General features: G+C 41.2%; 1 protein-coding gene and 1 long non-coding RNA gene across 3 annotated transcripts; one reads left to right on the forward strand and one right to left on the reverse strand.

Annotated features, from left to right (window-relative positions):
* Positions 1–239: 239 nt before the first annotated feature.
* TM4SF1 (transmembrane 4 L six family member 1) lies at positions 240–9046 on the reverse strand. 2 transcript variants are annotated; one of them, XM_011958935.1, is made up of 6 exons: positions 8513–9046; positions 6833–6922; positions 6596–6741; positions 2910–3082; positions 1464–1467; positions 240–1085 (listed from the first exon to the last, which is right to left on the reverse strand). In XM_011958935.1, the coding sequence occupies exons 1-6, from the start codon at positions 8687–8689 to the stop codon at positions 722–724; spliced, it is 954 nt and encodes a 317-aa protein (XP_011814325.1). In that variant the 5' UTR covers positions 8690–9046; the 3' UTR covers positions 240–721. The 2 variants fall into 2 exon arrangements, with proteins under 2 accessions (XP_011814325.1, XP_011814326.1); XM_011958936.1 differs by lacking the exon at positions 1464–1467 and having other exon boundaries at positions 2902–3082.
* LOC105523890 lies at positions 8920–16431 on the forward strand. Its single transcript, XR_001003660.1, has 2 exons — positions 8920–9453; positions 16217–16431. It is a non-coding gene; the product is annotated as an uncharacterized LOC105523890 (long non-coding RNA).
* Positions 16432–19232: the final 2801 nt, after the last annotated feature.

Raw genomic sequence — 19232 nt, forward strand, 5'->3', positions numbered from 1 at the left:
CCAGGGAGGCTGATACCTGCAGCACATGGTAGAAAGGACCACTGCCTAACTGAAGTGATGATCCCACAGGTACAGCAATGGCAATTTACAGACAGCAGAGAAAGAGGATGAGGGAGAGAGAGTAGGATAAAGAAAGGAAGCCGTTAGCAACAGGGGCCACATAACCTGCAAACTGGGATCAAAAAAGGGGGGAGAACAAAAGAGAACTTTAAGGACAATGAAACTAAACAACAATAAAATGGTAGTGAATACTTTATTTTGTTGTAAACAAGTTAGTTTTGAAGGTATTTCCTCGTGGTCCTCCTGCCCTCACTCCTCCCCCGTTTCCTATGATGCTGATCAACTGCTTTATTCAGTTTCCCATCTTTCTTCTGGCCCAGTCATCTCACCCTTTCTTTTTTTAAACACGTGATCCCTAGTACTCGTCTTTGGAGGACAAAGGGCTTTCCATATGTTGGAAAAATTTGAATCTCATAGTACTCACAACAACTAGCAGCATTGTAAGTTTTGATGCATTCATTTGGATTGGAACATTCTCAATCAGTCCTTCCACTCTAAGTAAATATTTGTTTCTCACAGAACACAAGACAATTCAAAGGGCCTCTTGTTAGAGATTCATAGGTGTATGAATGGGAAACATCATACAAGCAGTGAAAACAAAAATCTTTCCAGGTTGTCGGATTTTCTCCCTCTTGGTCTTATAAAAAGCAACTAGACATCTTTAATTTAAAAAATACATGCACATATATACAATAGTGATTGGAATGTTACTTTTATCCAAAACATTATAGAGTTTATCTGAGATATACTGAGGACTCTCACGCAGTCTGTAAATTACCCCCAGAGGGTGGTTTGTTTCCTCATTCCTTAAAAAAAAAAAAAAAAAAAAAATAGCTTTACTAAATGTAAACACTGACATCCTGTGAAGATGCCAGTCTTTATAGGCCTTTGTAAAAGTAGAATATGGGGAGTATGTTACACTAGTACAAAGTTTTACAAATGAATACAAGTGAAAATATAAATTACAATGAAATAGAGGAAGATTGTGGCTCTGTCCTGGGGTGGTTCTTTTAGCAGTCATATTGCTGTAAAGAAAATAAAATACCATTAGGTTATAATCACGATAAATAATGATGACATTTTAGTCCTTTAAATTCCTATTTTAAGCGAACATAAACAGACGGACCTCAGCTTCAGCAAAGCTTAGGCCAACCATACTTAGGGCTGAGACAATACTCACGAAATGTTTCCTAAACAAAACCGGATCCCTTGTCCTCCATGAGTAAAAGCCGCAGAAAGGGCCCATGGAAACTGCAGGATACTGATGCTGCGTTGCTTTGAGTGCATGTGTGTGGGGTTTTAATCTTAGGGATTTAAAAGATAATGCCATGGAAGTTTCACACTGGTATGAGCTCAATGTGGGTAACCTTTCAAGTTAAATGCTACCGAGTTATAGACCTGACTCTTCTACGTGAAAAGCTCTGCCCTTTGAAAGTGTCTTTTGTCCTATAAACAAAGGTAACAGATCTTCCCTGTAGTATCTGGGAAGAAGCCATCCCTACAGTGACTCAGCTGGGAAACCCGGTGTATTTACTACCCCAAATCAGAGGAGAGTATCACTCCCTGCCACATCACTTCAGCCATTTTGGTCATCGGCTCTTTATGCTTGTCCCCAAAATGTACTGAGTGAGTGCATTTAGTGCAAGTAATCACTTAGTTTGAACTCTGCCTTGTATGAAATTCAAGGCTGAATGTAAGCTGCATTACAGCAATCCCCAGAGGATACTTCTCTGCCCTTCCCCAACCATATTGCTTGAAAAAAGCTCTATATTGAAGGTTTCCCACTCCCTTATTTTCTTGGAAATTTGCCAAAGAAATTATTAATCTTACTATACTTGCCTGATAAGGAAGACTAGATTTCATTTTAACTTTCCCCCAAATTTACAGAAAGTTTCCTTTTATTTTCAGCAAAGATTTCATGGTGGCAATGGACTTTTAATTTTCATTAGGTTTTCGTCTTATTTTTAAAAGAAAATTAACAGATCTGGCACCAGAGGAGTAAATGGTTTGAAAAATATAAGACATAAAATAACTCTCTCAAAGATAGGATCAAAGCTGGACTGACATCAATTCAATAATATATATATTTTAGGAGGATATAGAAACAAGAACTTTCACTGCTACAAACAAATGCATTTTTTTTCTCCTAAATCATATCAGGAAACAAGTGCTTCCTGGTTTTCTTTCACAACGAAAGGCTTTTCATGAGCTGCTGTTCAAAGGCTGCTAGTGATTCTCCATACTTACTGCTTAGGCATTTTTATGACTCCTTATTAGGAAGGAATTGCAGAAAATCCAGCAGAACAGCAAGTGTGGAATAAAGGTTAAGTGTAGGAGCTTTTGCATAAAGTGACTCAAGGTTTGAAGCCTGTCATTTCCTGAGTAAGTGATCTTAAGCCTATTGCTTAATATTTGAGTCATAGTCTTATCTGAAAAATGGGTTTACTGTAGTGCCTGATGCATGGAATGGTTGGCTATTACTTATGTATACTAGTTGGGAATATGACAGCAAACAAAGAGTAGATATCGCTTTTTTTCTGTCTCTGCAGCCAGAGCAGAGGCAGTGAATTAGATCCTGAAGGGAGTGCTGTGTCTATGGGCAGCGTGTTCCTGTGTACATAGAACCAACTGCAAAGAACTAAGACAATCCTGTAACTGTGAGACTCGAGGAAGCTTGTTCCTGACAGCTAAAGTGAATGCTATAATTGTGTTGCTACAAAGATGATATCAGAATAAATGCTGGTAGGTCGAGCATGTTTGTTTTTGCCTTTTTCTTTATGATGAAAACAATGGTATATTAACACCAGGGCCAGACTACTACATTTTCATGCAGGTTCTTACCTGTTGGCGAGAGCAGCAAAAGCCACATATGCCTCCAAGCACTCCATTTATTACTTGAATAAGACACAAGATGAATTCGATTCCACCAAGAGCCAAGAGGATAGAAAACAGAGATACATTCCATTCCACAACGTGCTTGGGTTCAGTGCACTGGGACCATGTGGAGGTATCCAGAAGGTACCTGTGGGTAAAAAGAGAAACTTCTGACACATGGCCATACTTAAGGGGATACTTCATAAATACTTTTGTTTGGCGGTTTTTCTTTCAGAAAAAAAAGAATGAATTTTTCAATATCCTGTGTAAGTTTCTTCTAATGCATGTCATTCCATAAAATGGAGGAAGTTAGCCCAGATCCTACTATAATAATAAACATAAAATTATAATTTATAATTTTTGACCTCTAATCTAGGATTACATGGTCAGAAATTCTCACCTTATAATGATGTTTATATTCCCTAACAGACATCTGAATTCTTATAAACAAAAATAAAAATGCAGAACTGTATTTATACTGTGTTTAAAGGTAGGTAAAATTCATGTATGTGTATGGAAGTAAACTATAAGCAAATGCGGAAAAATGAAAATAATTCATGTGCTAACATAGAGTAATTATAGGTGTTTTTAAAAACTGTTTTCCAACTTTATTGTTGTTATTGGTATAAAGATGGGTATTTGTATTCAATATTGAGTGAATACTTAGAAAATACAATCTCTTTAGGCTAGTTTTTTTTTAACTTTAAAATATTAATTTAGATCATTTTATTACATCTCAATTTGTTACTTTTGAAAATTTTCCAAATTCTGGCTGGTTTGGAGATTTAATATGCTAGAATTTTTCAATTGAGACCTTTGGAGCAAAGCTATTTTTTGCTTTTAAGGAATAAATCAATTTGCAACATGAAACACAGGAATTAAACCTAACTAATTTGATAGTTCTTTACTTTTTTTTGAGATGGAGTCTCACTCTGTTGCCCAGGCTGGAGTGCAATGGTGCGATCTTGGCTCATTGCAACCTCTGCCCCCCAGGTTCCAGCCATTCTCCTGCCTCAGCCTCCCAAAGCGCTGGGATTATAGGCATGAACCACCACGCCCAGCTGATGCCTCTTCACTTTCATGATGCTATGCCCAAGGGTCCATAATAGCAGGTAGCACACTGCATTCGCTCATTCAACAAAGATTATTGAGCACTCAGTGTGAGTCTGACACTGAGCCAGAGCTGGGGATATAATGGAGCACAGAGCACGGGCTCTGTCCTGAAAGAGCATGGCTTCTAAAGGAAGAGACAAGTCACAAGTAATCTCAATGCAACAGATATGCTGATCAGTAAACAAAGTATGGAAGAGCCACAGAGGAAGGGCATCTAACCTAGTCCAGGGAGAACACCTGCTTATATATCTATTCAATAAGGCTGAGCTCCATGAAGGTAGGAGCCAGACCTATTCATCATTGTATATCCAGCCGCTAAGAATAGTATCTGACACACAATAGCCCCTCAACACATTTTAAAAGCAGTTGAATGATAAATAACAACATGAAGTTACTTTGTGAAATATCAGCAAACCATACTGAGGTGATATCTGACAACAGATTATAGGATTTAGTCAATTTTATAAATACCTGGATATTCTTCCAGTATGAATTCTACTTCTGATAGCTCTCCTAGAATTTCAGCCTTTGCTAAAGAGTATTTGGATTCTTAACGAAATATAATACAATCATGTGGGAAAATCAAGGTTTGCCTTGATTCCACAAAGAGGCCTGGTATAATTCTTTTCTCATCACGACTTCCTGCCACAACAGAACAAAGGGGCTTGGAATTTGAGACCTAACTTTAGAATCGTTTATTGAGCCAATCAGAGATTATAGTTGTTCATTTCAAAAAACGTTCTGTCTTTGTGGCCCTGTCTTGCTGCATGTCAGCAGAACAAAAATCTGTATTTTCAGGTTGCAATGTAAAAAAAATTCTTTGGCTCTACCTGACTCCCAGGCAACTAACCTGTGGCTTGTGACTGTTAGTTATTTCCCATATTGAAATCCTTGGACAGTTTTAAATGAAGAATGACGTAGAAGAGAAGGAAGGTTTCTTGTAGAATCCATGGTGGATAATGGGAGGGGCAAACAGTCAAATAGCTATAAAAACCATTTAACAATACTACCACCGCTTCCTGCTTTATGGCTGCATAAGTCATGACTTTTCTTAGAAGTATGTTTGTGCAATAGTTTTGTATGTTTGTACATATGTGAATAGCCATTTTCTACGAGTACATCCAGTATATTCTGATAAAAGCTGAGTCATGATTGATCACAGTTTTGAACATCAAAATTTCAAACTTCCGTAAGTATCAATTTTCCTTCAAAGGCTACCATTGGGTTATGTTTATTGTAAGGTAGTAGATAATATTAACAGTTAACAGTGGCAGTTGCTCACGATGTGGCAGCCTCTGTGGGGAACATTTTACATATTATTTTATTAATTCTCATGACAATCGCAATTGATTTTGTTTTGCCAGTGGAGTAACTGAGATGCAGAGAGCTCAGTTCACCTTTTCCTGTAGGTAAGTGCAGAGCTGGGATTAAACCTAGGTAATTCAAATTCATGATCTCATAACTATGCTAAATTTATGAGATTCGTATATCCTCACTACATCCTTTAAATTCATGGGGACAAACACTCTTGATAATATAATTCGTTATTAATATTATTTTTAATCATGAATCTCAAAACTAAACCTTTCAAAATTCATTCAGAAAGTTGAGTAGGGAAAAAGTAAACTCAGAATCAACTCCTGCTCAAAGAAACATGTCATTCATTCATCACCACATACATCCATTTCTATCAGCTGTGCTGTTTCTGTTCTTGATAACTGATAGAAAAAATTAGTATCAACATAGAACGGTGGAACAGCACCAATTATCCTGATAATACAATTGTGAATAGGCCTTACTTATATAGCTTAGTAACTAAAAAAGGGGGCATTGTACATAGTTCATATGTTTTATATGAGTGTATGTGTGTATAGGGGTAAGGGCATGATTTGCCCTGGGTTTGGGTTAAATTCATATAGTTGCCATTCTTGTTATATATGGATTCTATAATACTTTCTTATAAGATAGTAAAATGTATTGCACGTAATCAGACAATTGTTCTGGTATAATGTATGAAGTAATTGAGATGCACTGTGTGAACACAAACTCTACATCTAGACTGCCTGGGTTCAAATGCTAACCTGGAATGAGTTACTTCATCTCTCTGGGATTTCGTTTCCTCATCTTTAAAATAGGAAGTCACTTCATAGGGTTATTATGAGGACTGAATTACTGATTCTATTCAAAAGCACTTTGTATTTGGGAAGCTGAGGAAAGAATATTGCTTGAGCTCAGGAGTTAGAGGCTGCAGTAAGCTATGATTGTGCCACTGCATTCTGGCCTGGGTGACAGATCAAGACCCTGTCTCTGGGGAAAAAAAAGAAAGAAAGAAAGAAAAGAGAAGAAGCATTTAGAACTTGTTTAGGTCAGGGACTGGGCATCCATCCTTGGATACCTATTGCCTAAACCATGCCTGAGTCAGTGAGAATAAACAGTGGCTAGGTGGGTGGATGGATGGATAAGTGGATGCCTATCTGGTTTGATGGAGCTGCCACTATATACATGTGGTGGATAAAAATGTGCAGCCATGTAGAGAACAATTACGTACTGGCCCTCGGTGCTGGCAAAGGTGTAGTTCCACTGGCCGAAGGAATCAAGACATAGTGGTCCTTCTGCCAAGCCGAGGGCTGCCACAATGACACAGTAGCCAGATCCTGCAATTCCAATGAGAGCAGCCAGTACAGAAGAAAGCATCTAGGGAAAAGGAGAAACACAGGAAGTGAGCCACAGAATGCCACAGCTACATCTTAGGAGTCATTTTCACCACCAAGGCAGGAGGACCTACCGCACATCGTTTGCCACAGTTTTCATGGCCACAGCAGCCATAGCAGTCATCCTGTTCCAACCCAATGAAGACAAATGCTGGCAGGAGCATCTGGTTAGGAAACAAACAAAGTCAAGTCATTGCCTTGCCCAGGCTCATATGGGTCGGGTTAGGCATCTCTTGGTAAAATATATTTATTTCTATTGATGTTAACTGGCTTTGATTAGGTTGACCAAGTATCTCAAAGAATGTAAGCCTCTGAGGAGAAAAAAAAATCTAAATGTCATATCTGCTTGTTTTCAAGTAATCTGTCAAAGCATTTTTTAGGGTGAGGGTGTAACGTGGGAGGAGTAAAATAATAAACTATAAATGTGTTTATTCCACAAGAGTTTGTCATACAGTCCTAGATACAAATTCCGTTTTGAAAATAGTAAACCCTTTTATTAAATCTAATTTTTTCCCCTTGTAAAATGCAGAAGATACCAACAAATCTTTAATAGAATAACTGAAAGTTTTTTGTAAATGGGAGACATGAAAGCTATATATAATAAACATGAACTGCTTCCTTGATTATACAAATGCATAGTTTTAACTTAACATTATTAAGCTCTTAAGATAAAGTAAGCATGAAATACTTCAGGTTCAAGATCGAAAGAAACAAGTGTGATGTTATGTTTAAGACAAATAATCATGTTAACAAGATAATAATGCTTAAATCTCAGGCAGACGGGCACAGTGGCTAATGCCTGTAATCCCAGCACTTTGGGAGGCCAAGGTAGGAGGATCACTTGGGCCCATGAGTTCAAGACCAGCCTGGGCAACATGGTGAAACCCCATCTCATTAAATAAAATTAAATTAAATTAAATCTCATTAAATAGATAATTTAGGGCAGATTTGCCATGTCATAATCAGTGTATTAGGTTTAAACGTTTTAGTATCTTTTACTTGATTAAGAAAATGTATCATGTATGATGCCATTCCATAAAATTTCTCTTTAAAATTTTTAATCCCAGTACTTTAAAGTAGCAAACTTAAGTTTGTTCACATTCTTTCCATGCTGTGGTTGAAGCTAATGCTTTCAGCTCCCAGGCTGGCAGAGAATTTCCTTTCACTTCAATCAAAAACAAATCTTGGAAAAAACAACACATTCCACTGTTAGCTTCAGACACCGACCTGCTGCTAACTGTAGGGTTTTTCCAAGATGCCACACCCCAGCCTTACATAAAGGAGAAAGCTTAGAGTTCTTTTAAAATAGCAGTGCACTCACAATTCGTTATTTTTCCCTATCACAGATGGCTGAAAATAAACAGTAGAGAATTTGGATTCAAAACTGTTGATTTAGGCAGAGAACCAGCCAACCCCTCCCGGCTCCCCAGAGCAAATGTTAAATGACTGCCCACTCTAGCAGAAACTCTATAGTCTCTCAAATCTGATTTAAGAGTGAATATCTGTTTTCTACCTATAGAGTTTAGCAAAAAGGCAGTTCACTTTTAGTTGAGAGTTTTGTAAAACAACATCTAATAAAATTACTAGGCTATACTGTACTTACCTCGCTTTTGTATAATCTGCTTTCAAAGGAATGAACAACAAAAAAGTCCCTTGATTTGGAAATATGCATTACAAAAAATTTTCCATGAAAATACATAATTAAAACATCTAGGAAACAGGAGAGAATTCAGTAATAATCCTGAACGACTTACCAGCAGGCCCCCTCCTACGATGCCAGAAAAGAACCACACGAAGCGGCTGAGGTGGTTTTCGGAGGCATACCTTGTTTCCCCATTGGGAAAGTAAAGCAAAATATTAGCTGTAATGCACAGGAGGGCGAGCCCCACCAGAGAATGTCCGATGCATCGGGCACACTTCCCGTAGCACATGGTGGTCTGCTAGGTTTTCTCCCCTTTCTCTTTGTCTTCAGCTCAGTGATACCCCAAATTAGATGAAAGCGTGCCCGTCTGGTGGAGAAACCAAACACCACTCTCAGCCCATTCCTGCTACCTCTTAAATACTGCGATTCTTAGTCACTGAGTGGATGAGGTACTTTGCTTTCATTGGTCCTAATGGCAGGCTCTGGCTGTGGTGCGAAGAGGCAGGGGGAATGTCCCGCCCTTCAGACGAAATCCTTGGGACAGGCAAAACCAGGGGCAGGACGTGAGAAACAGCCTCAGTTATAGGCAACAGGGAAAATGATTAATCTTGAACAAGGCATTGACTGTGCAACTCCTCCACAAGATAAAAATCAACAGGAAAGCCTAACATGACTTTCCAGTAACTGCCAAGTGTCTGAGATGCGACAGCCCTGGTTGAGGCTTTGAAAGACAGTGGGCTGTGCCCCTGCTCCATGCAGCTGTCTGGACAGCTTCCAGTCTGAGAGCTCTGTGTTCATTTCTACCTTTGCGCTGATTTAATTTACAACCTGGGGCAAATCTCCTGAGCTCATTTCCTTGCCTATTAAATACAAAGTGTCTGAGACATCACCCATGGATTTGAGGAGGCTGTTGGGGAAACTACAGAGCAAACTTCTTTACTCTGCCTACAGCAAGCTCTGCAGGATGGATTTCAGTGTTCAGCCTCCCTGGATATCTGCCCTTAAAATAAATCTGCACAACAGAGGCAGCATCAGTCAGCACAAAGGGCTCAGGTGCTTTTTAAAAATTACTGAGTGTTGCTGTCAGGAAAAGCAATGCCAGGAAGGGCCAAGGAAGGCTTAAAGCATGGGACAAAAATAAAAAGAGGAAGAAGAGAGGGGGAGGAAGAGAATGAGAGAGAGGGAAAGAGGAAAGGAGGAAGGAAAGAAGAGAGGGAGGGAGGGAAGGAAGGAGGGAGGGAAGAAGGAAGAAAAGGAGGGAGGGAGGGAGGAAAAAAGGAAGGAAGGAGGGAGGGAGGGAGGGAGGGAAGGTGGGAGGAAGAGAAAAAAGTAAGCGAAAGGGGCTTGGCAAGCAGAGTGGAGAAACAAGGTTCAGAGAAACAGAACTGACTAGGACTGTCACAATCCACACAGAGGTAAACAGATGGTTTACCGAGCCAGATCCTGAGACCAGCTTCCACAGGCTCCCCACACAGGGCAGGTAAGGGGTGTTAGACTAACTTTCTATGTGGTTACCTTGCAGAAGGGGGGCCGGGCACTGAATAAATTTAAGCCTTGAACAGCAGATTGCACCAGCCAATGGATGGCGGTGGGAGGTGGACAGGGTGGTTGGTTAGGGCCAAGACTGGAGGGCCTGGTCACCAGGACAGGCTAGAGAGTACAGAAAATAGAAAAGGCTCAAGGTAGGGAGGCTTTAGCTTAGAAGAAGGTGAATGAGGTTCGTGAATCTAGAGTCTGAAGGATTTGACCCGAAACTAGAGCGTGGGACACATACCAAATTTGAGGAGACCAGCTGTGGTTCATGACATGGCGTGGGACCAGAGGGGGGCCCAAGAAGTATGGCCTCAGCACACTAACAGGGGTGAAGCCAGGATCCAGGATGGCCTGAGGAAATAAATCAGTGGAGTCAGGGAGCCTGGAACCACCCACCTGCTCAGGCAGAGGCAAATCCTCACAAGAGCGCCACTGGGTCACCACCATGTGTCCAACAACAGGGAACGTGTGTTCGGCCTGACAGCTTGGAGACAGGATTCCGCTGGTGACAGAGCCTGGGCCCTATGGGTGAATGACAGCTTGCTTTGTTGAAGCGTAGTCATTGCAGCCCTACTCTCTGCTGATCTATCCCACCTGGGGCCAAAACAGGGAAAACTGACTCTTAAACTGATATGGTTAGGCTTTGTGTCCCCACCCACATCTCATCTTGAATTGTAATCCCCATAATCCCCATAAGTCAAGTGAGAGACTAGGGAGAGAGAACTGAATCATGGGGGCAGTTTCCCCCATGCTGTTCTTGTGATAATGAGTTCTCATTAGATCTGACAGTTTTATGAGGAGCTCTTCCCCGTTCTCTCAACACTTCTCTTTCCTGCTGCCTTGTAAACAAAGTGTCTTGCTTCTCCTTCACCTTCCGCTATAATTGAAAGTTTCCTGAGACTTCCCCAACCATGCAGAACTGTGAGTCAATTAAACTTCTTTCCTTTATAAATTATCCAGTCTCAGACAGTTCTTTGTAGCAGTGTGAAAATGGACTAAAACGACGACTTTGCCCTCAAGTGCTTAAATCTCTTTCTGTCTTCTTTCCTCCATCTCCAAGTCAGTAGGGAATGGAGACGAGTGAGGGACTTGGAAAGAGAAAGCCTGGAGTGAGACCCCCAGCTCTGCTATATTTCAGCTGTGTGGACTCAGTCTAGTCACTTACATTCCAGGACTGTTTCCTAATCTATAAGACAAAGGGCAGGGCTAGATCAGTAGTTCTTAGAAGGTTTTTGAGAATCTTAAAATAAAAAATAAAACATTTTTTGAAAATCTTAGAATAAAACCCTCTCCCCAGAAAAAAGAAACATACATGCTGCAGGATGCTGCTCATATGTGACTTCGTCAAAGAAGTCCTCTCTGAAGACCTATCTAGTGAAGATATTCCTCTATCTTCAGGTACGCTCCATCACATTACCCTGCTGTATTATCGTCACAGAATTTATCAGCCTCTGAAGTTACTCTGTGTATTTGCTTCTTTCCTTTTCTGTTGGTGTCTCACCTCCCAACTGAGTGCAGACACCTTCTGCCTTGTCCACCATTGTTTCCCCAGTGCCTGGAGCATGTCTGGTGCATAATAGGTGCTCAGTAATAGTATTGAAGAGTTGGGTGAATAAAATAAGTGAATCTAGGAGTTTTTAAGCCTCTTGTTAACCAGGCTGATGCTCCAGTCTCCCCACCCTCAATTTCATTATGCCTCTCTGTGAACTCAAGATCTCCCAGCCTCTCACACCATTGCTCCCAGGCCCTACCACTGTCTGGTTGTTTGATTTGGGGCAAGCTATTAACCACTGTGTACCGTGTACCTCTATTTCTGTAATTCATTCATTCACCAACATCTGTTGATTCCTACTATGTGTTGTAAGTTCTGATGATATAGCAGTAAGCAAAGCAAACAACAAAATTCCTGCCTTTAAGGAGTATCCACTCTATCAGAAAGAGGGAGGCAAATAAAAAATAATAAGTAAAATACAGAGGGTATTAGATGGTGATAAGAGCAGAAAAGGGAAATAGGTGGGAGGAGAAGGCCTTACTAGAGGACCTCTCTGAGACAAATAATAGAATCTGCCTCACAGGGTTGTGGTATGCAGAACTGAGTCAATGTGTATAAAGCTTGAAGCTTCTGGCATTTAGCAGTCACGCAAAAAATGTTACTTATGATTACTTACTATTTTTATCAGCCTGCTCTCTCAGGGGAGATGTCTCTACTTTATCTGTGATTCATTATATTTACTTTTCTGGGATTCTATCACTCCAATATATGTTGAATTTCTTTGTTATCTTTCCTGATAAATTTTAAAATACTGGACTTCCCCCAGTTATAGTAAAACTCATTTCTAGCTCCTCCATCCCTTCTGGAATCACCCTTAATCCATGACACCCTTGGAAGCAGTGGTTTTTACTGCATCACAGAACTGCAGGTTCCAGAGCATGAGCTGCTGGTTCTCAGCCCCATGTTTTGGATATGCCAAAACTGCCAGAAAGGCCCTGCTATTCCTGCCCAGCCTACCCTACCCCTGCCTTGTTACTCTGACTGAACTTGTTACTTCATCCATGATGCCTTTCATCACACCCCTGCCTGCTTCCCCCAACCACCCCACCCTCCGCCTGCTCATGACTCCCGCTTTGTTCTTATACACAACACACCTCCATGGCAGCCCCGATCCGACTACGATGTGCAAGTGTGTATCCTCCTTAGCTTCCTTCACTGAAGTCTCAGAGAGCAGGGACCTTCTATTTTCTTCTTTGAGGGCACAGCGGCTAGCACAGTGTCAGGCATTTAGTTAACTCTCAATTAATATTTGCCAAATTTTGTTCAGATGAAGAGGGAAGTTGAATATGTTCAGTTCTAAGATTATCTGCATTTAAGCAAAGTCAAAACATCTTATGAAAAGTTAGGGAAAATTGACATTTACTGTATTTAAATTAGAAAATGTTCAATTATACCTATCATTAACATAAGCAACTGGTATATGCTTCTTAGGGTTAGCTCTTTCAACATTTTCATGCACAGACTGTGGCTTGAAGAATAATTCCAGGGGAAACTCCTTTTGCTTATATCAAGTGCTATATAAGCATAGATTTTCATGCTGAAAGAAGCCTCAATAGAGTGAACGGAATCATTATGGCCATTTTATAGTTAATCCCACAGGGGTTAAAAACTCTTCCCAAGGTCATCTAGCTAGTTTGCAGTGGAATTGGGTTACCTTTAAGAATTAACATAAACAGTCTATGATTCTATGTGGTTGTGTGATTCTAGGAGGAAGATTTGAACTCAGATCTCTTGCACCCTAGTTGTGTTTTTTCCACATGTATTTCTCCTTCCTTGTAGATTCTTACTCATTTGAACATGACAAATGTAATGATTCCTATATAGTAACCATGCTCATTAGAGCCTTCTGATTATAGTAACCATGCTCATTAGAGCCTTCTGATTATATTATAGAAGCCAGTTGAGTTACCTAAAACAAAGGGGCATTAATTACAAACTTCAAAGGTGGAGATGCAGATAGGACTCATGGACAGGGCAACAAAGGTCTGAAAATTCTGAATGTCCTACTCCACATTTTGCATTTTTGACTCTTTCTATCCATATACTTTATTCTTCTTAGTGCAGTCTCATTGTCTCTGGTTCTCAGTTCACACACAAAAAATATGGCTACTGACAATTCTGAAGTTTATGGTTTTCTCAGTTCAAGAGATTCATCCCAAGTCCAGATTGTGAGAGAGGAGACATGCATTGGACAAGACCAGGCCAGGTGTCCATGCCTGTGGGACCAGGCGCCCATGCCTGTGGGGCCTGCATAAACTTGGCTGCTGGGAGCCATCCCTTCAACCAGGTACATGGAGGAGAAGTCATTCTCAGGAAAAGGTGAGTGTGGGACCAGGCAGGGAAGCCAGTTGCCATCCTTTATTTGGAACTATAATTAGGGCAGACAACCACAGTAAAGAGATGCAGAGGCAGGGAGCAGTGTAAAACCACCTTACACACAGCTTCCTGGCTTTCCCCTCACTTTAGGTTATAGCTCAAATTATTATTGGGCTAAAAAATAAGCTCTGATGGCCCAATTAAACCAGAATTAATCACCAATTCCCTATCTCTATCTGGTAATTTTAGTTCAACATTGCTCGGCTGATGGCTCATTAAGCCAAGAACTCTCCCAGGTCTCAGTTGCCATTTTCAGACAAGACACCTCCTGGGGTGCCCGCCCTATGGTCTGAAGCTCAAGATGTGGCTCTGGGTCTCCCTTCCTGAGGGTTAGCTACCCAGAAGGGCTGGTCTGACTTCCTGTTGAATGAGTGAGCTGATGGCATCCAGGGCACCTAGGACATCTAGTGCACAAATACTTGAAGGGGGAAGGACTGTCATGTTCTGATTTGAGTATCATTTCATTGGGTTGAATAATTAGAGCCTGGCATGTGAGATGTGGAGGGCTTCAAAGACCATTTGACTTTCCACAGAAAATGGTCTATGGTCTAAAGCGACACACCCTGATTCAGCCCAAGGGAAATAGAATGTCTATGGGTGAGGCCAAGAATCTTCATTTTAAGTAAGTCCCTCAAATGACTCCAGTGCACAAGCAGAGTTGAAGTTCACTGATGTAGGTGGCCCAACTTTCTAGTTTTATACGTGAGGCTACACAAGTTCAGCAAGGTTCATTTCAGTTGAGAAGAAAAATCATTGATTAAAATAAAAAACCCTAAAAAATTTAAACTGATGAATTAATGTGTTTGCACCTTTTGAACCTGGTTCAACAAGTGGTTCTTTGTGAGATAGGAGAAGTAGCAGGCCACTTCCAGTTCCTCTCTCTGTCTGATGAGAGACCAGTTCCTCCCTGGGAAAAGTGGGAAGTTCTCTCATGCTGGCCTCCTTCCCCAGATCACAGCTGCCTTTGGGGAGAATGACAAAACTGTTTAGGGTTCCTGGTTAATACGTATCCACTTTCTGTGCATTCAGGGGAAGGGGAGTGTCCACTTTCTGTGCATTCAGGGGAAGGGGAGTGTGGAGTGGAAGGAGAGTAGGCACATGCAAGTCACTCTGATGCTGTAATTTAAATTTACAGCTCCCTTGTGCAAAGCTGTTTACAGGTGAGGAAACTGAAGCTCCTCTGGGTTAAGCATGCGGGCCAAAGTCACAAGGCTGGTGAGTAATTAGGCCTGGATTCCTCCTGCGCAGGGCTCCCTGACTCACGTACCCATGCTCTTTCCTTCACACACGGGACGGATTTTACTACAATGTTGATCAGATTTGGGGACTGTTTCTTTGGCATTTCTAAATAACATAACTTTGAGACATTAATCACTTGGATTCTACTTTAATTCGACGAATGATTTTAAGGTTAACCTGATATCTCAAAATTAAAGCGACAGCTCCTGTTCTACAAACTTGGTTTTATTGTAGCAAAATAGAACTATCAACAAACAAGAGATGTGTGCAATTAAAAGTTTTTAAAAGAATTGTCTAGATTCAGTAGAGGAGAGAAATAATAAAGCCTATTTTCATTTCCTTTACCCTGGTCTAACTTATAAAAGGATTTCCCTGCCTGTGTCACTGGTCATGATTGCAAGTTGTCCAGGTTCTCGGTGTTTTGAACAAAGAATTGGACAAAATGCCCAGCAAAGCAAAGAATGAAGCAACAAAAGAAGAAAAGCAGGTATTTATTGAAAATGAAAGTACACTCCACAGTGTGGAAGTGGGCCCAAGCTGCAGCTCAAGGGCCCGAATACAGAACCTTCTTGGGTCCAAATACCCCCTGAAAGTTTCTCATCGGCTACTTCATGCTCACTTCATATAAATGATGTGGTAGCCTGAAATCAGTCTGACTGGCTGCAGAGAGCAGACAACCAGAGGATGAAGTGAAGTTACAAAGGTCACACTCCCCTGCAAACCTCTAATTGGTTTCAAAAAGCAACCAGAGGGTAGGGTGAAGTTACAAAGTTATACTTCTATACAAACTGAAGACTCCGCCCATGATCAGTCTGATCAGAGCCACAATCAGACCATCCAGAGTCTGGAGTGAAGTTACTAAGTTGCAAACAAAGACTGTACCAGCAATCAGTCTGATTTGTCGCTTACAGCCAATTTCCCATCTGCCACACAGGAAAGGTCAAAAGGAGTAGCCTCTGGTCCTTCTGTTACTGAGTAATGGAAAGTTAGGGTTTTCCTTGCAATTTAGCTCTAGGAAGTCGACGTGAAAAGCCTTAGGTTCCCTGTCTCCAGACTCTATTCTCCTGCCTCACATGGCCTTTTGACCTTATATAAAATATGCTTGCTTTTTTGCAGAAAGATTGGGGTGGAACTCTCCACTCCTGCTTTCATATCATTTGAAGTTCAGACCAGTGAGACTTCCATCAGTTGGGAGTTGAAGATGCCACAAGGACAAGAACTGAGGATGGTTTGCTCAGAGCTGATTTTTAGACACCATTTTCCAGGGATCCCTGGTGATAGAGGAGCATTTTTTTGTGGTTGAGTTCTGAATTTAAAAGTTTCCTACTATACATTTGTTTGGTCATTTCTGTGACTTCACTACTCTGAGAGACTTGGACCAAAGCATAAATAAGAGGCAGTGTGAGCATTCTCCAAGTAATCATTCCAAGTTGGTGAGTTCATACTACACCTAGACCTCATGGCCTCGCCACTCTCAAGTCAGACTGGTTTTTGTGGCTGTCAAACTCCAACATGGCAAATTTCCCACTGATACTAAGTGAGCTGAAAACTCAAATTACAGTTGATTTTGCCCTAGGGAATTTTACCAAGAACAGCTTTACAGCAGTGGAGAGTTGAAACGTGTGTGTGTGTGTGTGTGTGAGAGAGAGAGAGAGAGAGAGAGACAGAGAGAGAGACAGAGAGAGAGAGAACAAGTGAGCATACATGTTAGAAAGACAGACACCCCCAAAACTGTGACAGATTTGGTTTCGCTACACGGCTTGCTTTTCTGGCCCAGGTGAACAGTTAACCTTCTTTCCCCCTCCCTGTTCATAGTCTCTGACTGGCTTTGATGCGGTAGAACCGAAGTCCAAATAAGCATGACCCTAGACTCTAATACAAATACCATGCTTCAGATTTCCTCCCCAGAAAGGGAGTTGAGATTCTAACCAGCTGAATCATCTAGTGACAACTCCCTTCATTGTGTTAAGTTACAAAAACATAGTTGTTCACTATGGGAACTCTGATGGGAAATCCATTCCACTTTCAGGTTAAACCGTTAGCCTGGCCTGTTTCACATGACTGTAAGATTCAACAAGGTCCTGATATTTCAATAATGCCTTCACCGTGATTTGGAAGTTACTTTTTCAGACTTAGAAGGTGAGGAAAACTTCAGTAAGAATTGCAAAGGAACTGAAAAACCAATTTGAAACATAAACACTATCTGGAATGTTTATAATGCATTTATTCCTTGCCCAGTAGAAACCAAATAAGCTTCTCTGCTGAGACCCTTCAGAATAGCTGTCCCTAAGAGGAACTAAATCAAGAATTGGGGATAGCTGGCAAGAAGATTTATCAAAGCAAGCTCAGGATGTGGAATCCCTACGTTGCCCTGGATCTTCTTTTGCAGGTGCAGGTTCCTAGAGTTCTTATTCACCATCCTGAGACACCAGGGGAATAAGAAGGGTTGCGGGGCCTCGTCCTTCTTGACTTTCTCGCCCTCTGATTTCCTGACTGTCTTCTCAATGGTCCTGATGTCTTCTATAATGACTTGATGATTTTAGGAATCAGAGTCCTGGACACATAGACACATCCAGGTTTGGCACCAGGCTTGTGTGAATTCTTTTCTGACTATTTTTTTTAATGAAGAAGAAGGAAGAACATAAACAAGTGTAAGTGGAAAGCATTTTTTTTTTCTTCTAGGATCACATATGTGATACTTTACATTGATTTCTTCTAGGTTGTCAATACGTCAAAAACAGCTAAAAAAATTATTACAGAGAATTCTTAAAGTCTTAAAGGAAGATAGTTTCACAGGAGGATGAGATCCCTGACAAACCTATATTTTAATTATTGTCTTAAAAGGATGTGGAGCAGAATTTTCCCCTCATTTTCATTCTTCAGTTAGAGCTTCTGATCAACATAAGGATCATTCACCCAACAAATATTTACTGAGCAATCACTTAGTGCTAGGCATAAGTCTAAGAGCTTCACACACGTATCTTACTACGTTCCACAGCAGCCTTCTAGGTAGGTGCTATCGTAAACACTATCACACAGGGTATAAAACTGTAAGAGCTTAAGGGTCTTTCCCAAGGTCTCACAGATTTTCCAGGGTGGCCAGGATTTTAATTCAGGCAGTCTAGATCCAGAGCCTCTTAACCACTATACCGTGTTGCCTCCAACCTGAGGGAACTGGTCTGAAGAGAGCAAGTATTACCACGAGTGTTAATACCATTATAGGCAAAATACACACAGTGCCCAGATACTGGTTTCTAAATACGATTCTTCAGTGAAAGAAACCAAGGCACTTTGGACTTTGGAGAAGTGGCTGACTGCAGGGCTGAAACAAGAAGAATGTGAGATGATTCTGGAATATTTTGTGCCGGTGTTCTGTGTTCTTTTATGAGATGGTCATTCAGGTGAGGTCACAAAAGGACATACAAGGAGGCTCAGGAAAACGCAGTTTACCGTACCCACAGATCCTAAAGACAGGAGGCACAGTACACCACAAAGAGCCTCAGGGGAAAGTTCTGGGGTTGCCAGGAGGCAGAGGGTTAGGAGTGAGAGGAGAGCCAGGCCATGTGGCCATGGGAAAAGTGGGGCAGGGTGAACAGTTTAGGACTCACTGGTTTGAATATTTTCCATAGATTCTAAGTCATGGAGGTGTCCTCTAGTTGCTTGGTATCTGGTCTTGGAATGACTAAAGCAGAGAAAGGTTACCTCTTGTGTGTATAGCCAAATGGAAGAGGTAATGATCTGGTCTGGTTAGTTTACATATCAGAGACATGCTCCTGGCTGAAGGGGGTGTTGGTCTCTCTCCCCAGTTCTACTGGGAAAGGATTCACTTTGAAGCTTACTCCGGTCATTGGCAGAATTTATTGCTTAGTATTTGTAGGACTCTCACTTTTTCGAAGTCAGCAGGAAAACAAGACTGTAGAGTGAGTCTGCCAGCAAGACAGATCCTTACATGATGTAACAATCACAGGAGTGACATCCCGTCACCTTTGCCTTATTTTATTGATTAGAATCAAGTCACAGGTCCTACCCACACTCCAGAGGAGGGGATTATATGAGGATGTGAACACTAGCAGCCAGGGATTCCGGGGGGACGTGCTAAAGTCAGCCACGGCGATGCTGTGTTCTCATTGCC

This window comes from Colobus angolensis, unplaced genomic scaffold (genome assembly GCF_000951035.1).
Source record: "Colobus angolensis palliatus isolate OR3802 unplaced genomic scaffold, Cang.pa_1.0 Scaffold48, whole genome shotgun sequence".
Classification (NCBI taxonomy): domain Eukaryota; kingdom Metazoa; phylum Chordata; class Mammalia; order Primates; family Cercopithecidae; genus Colobus; species Colobus angolensis.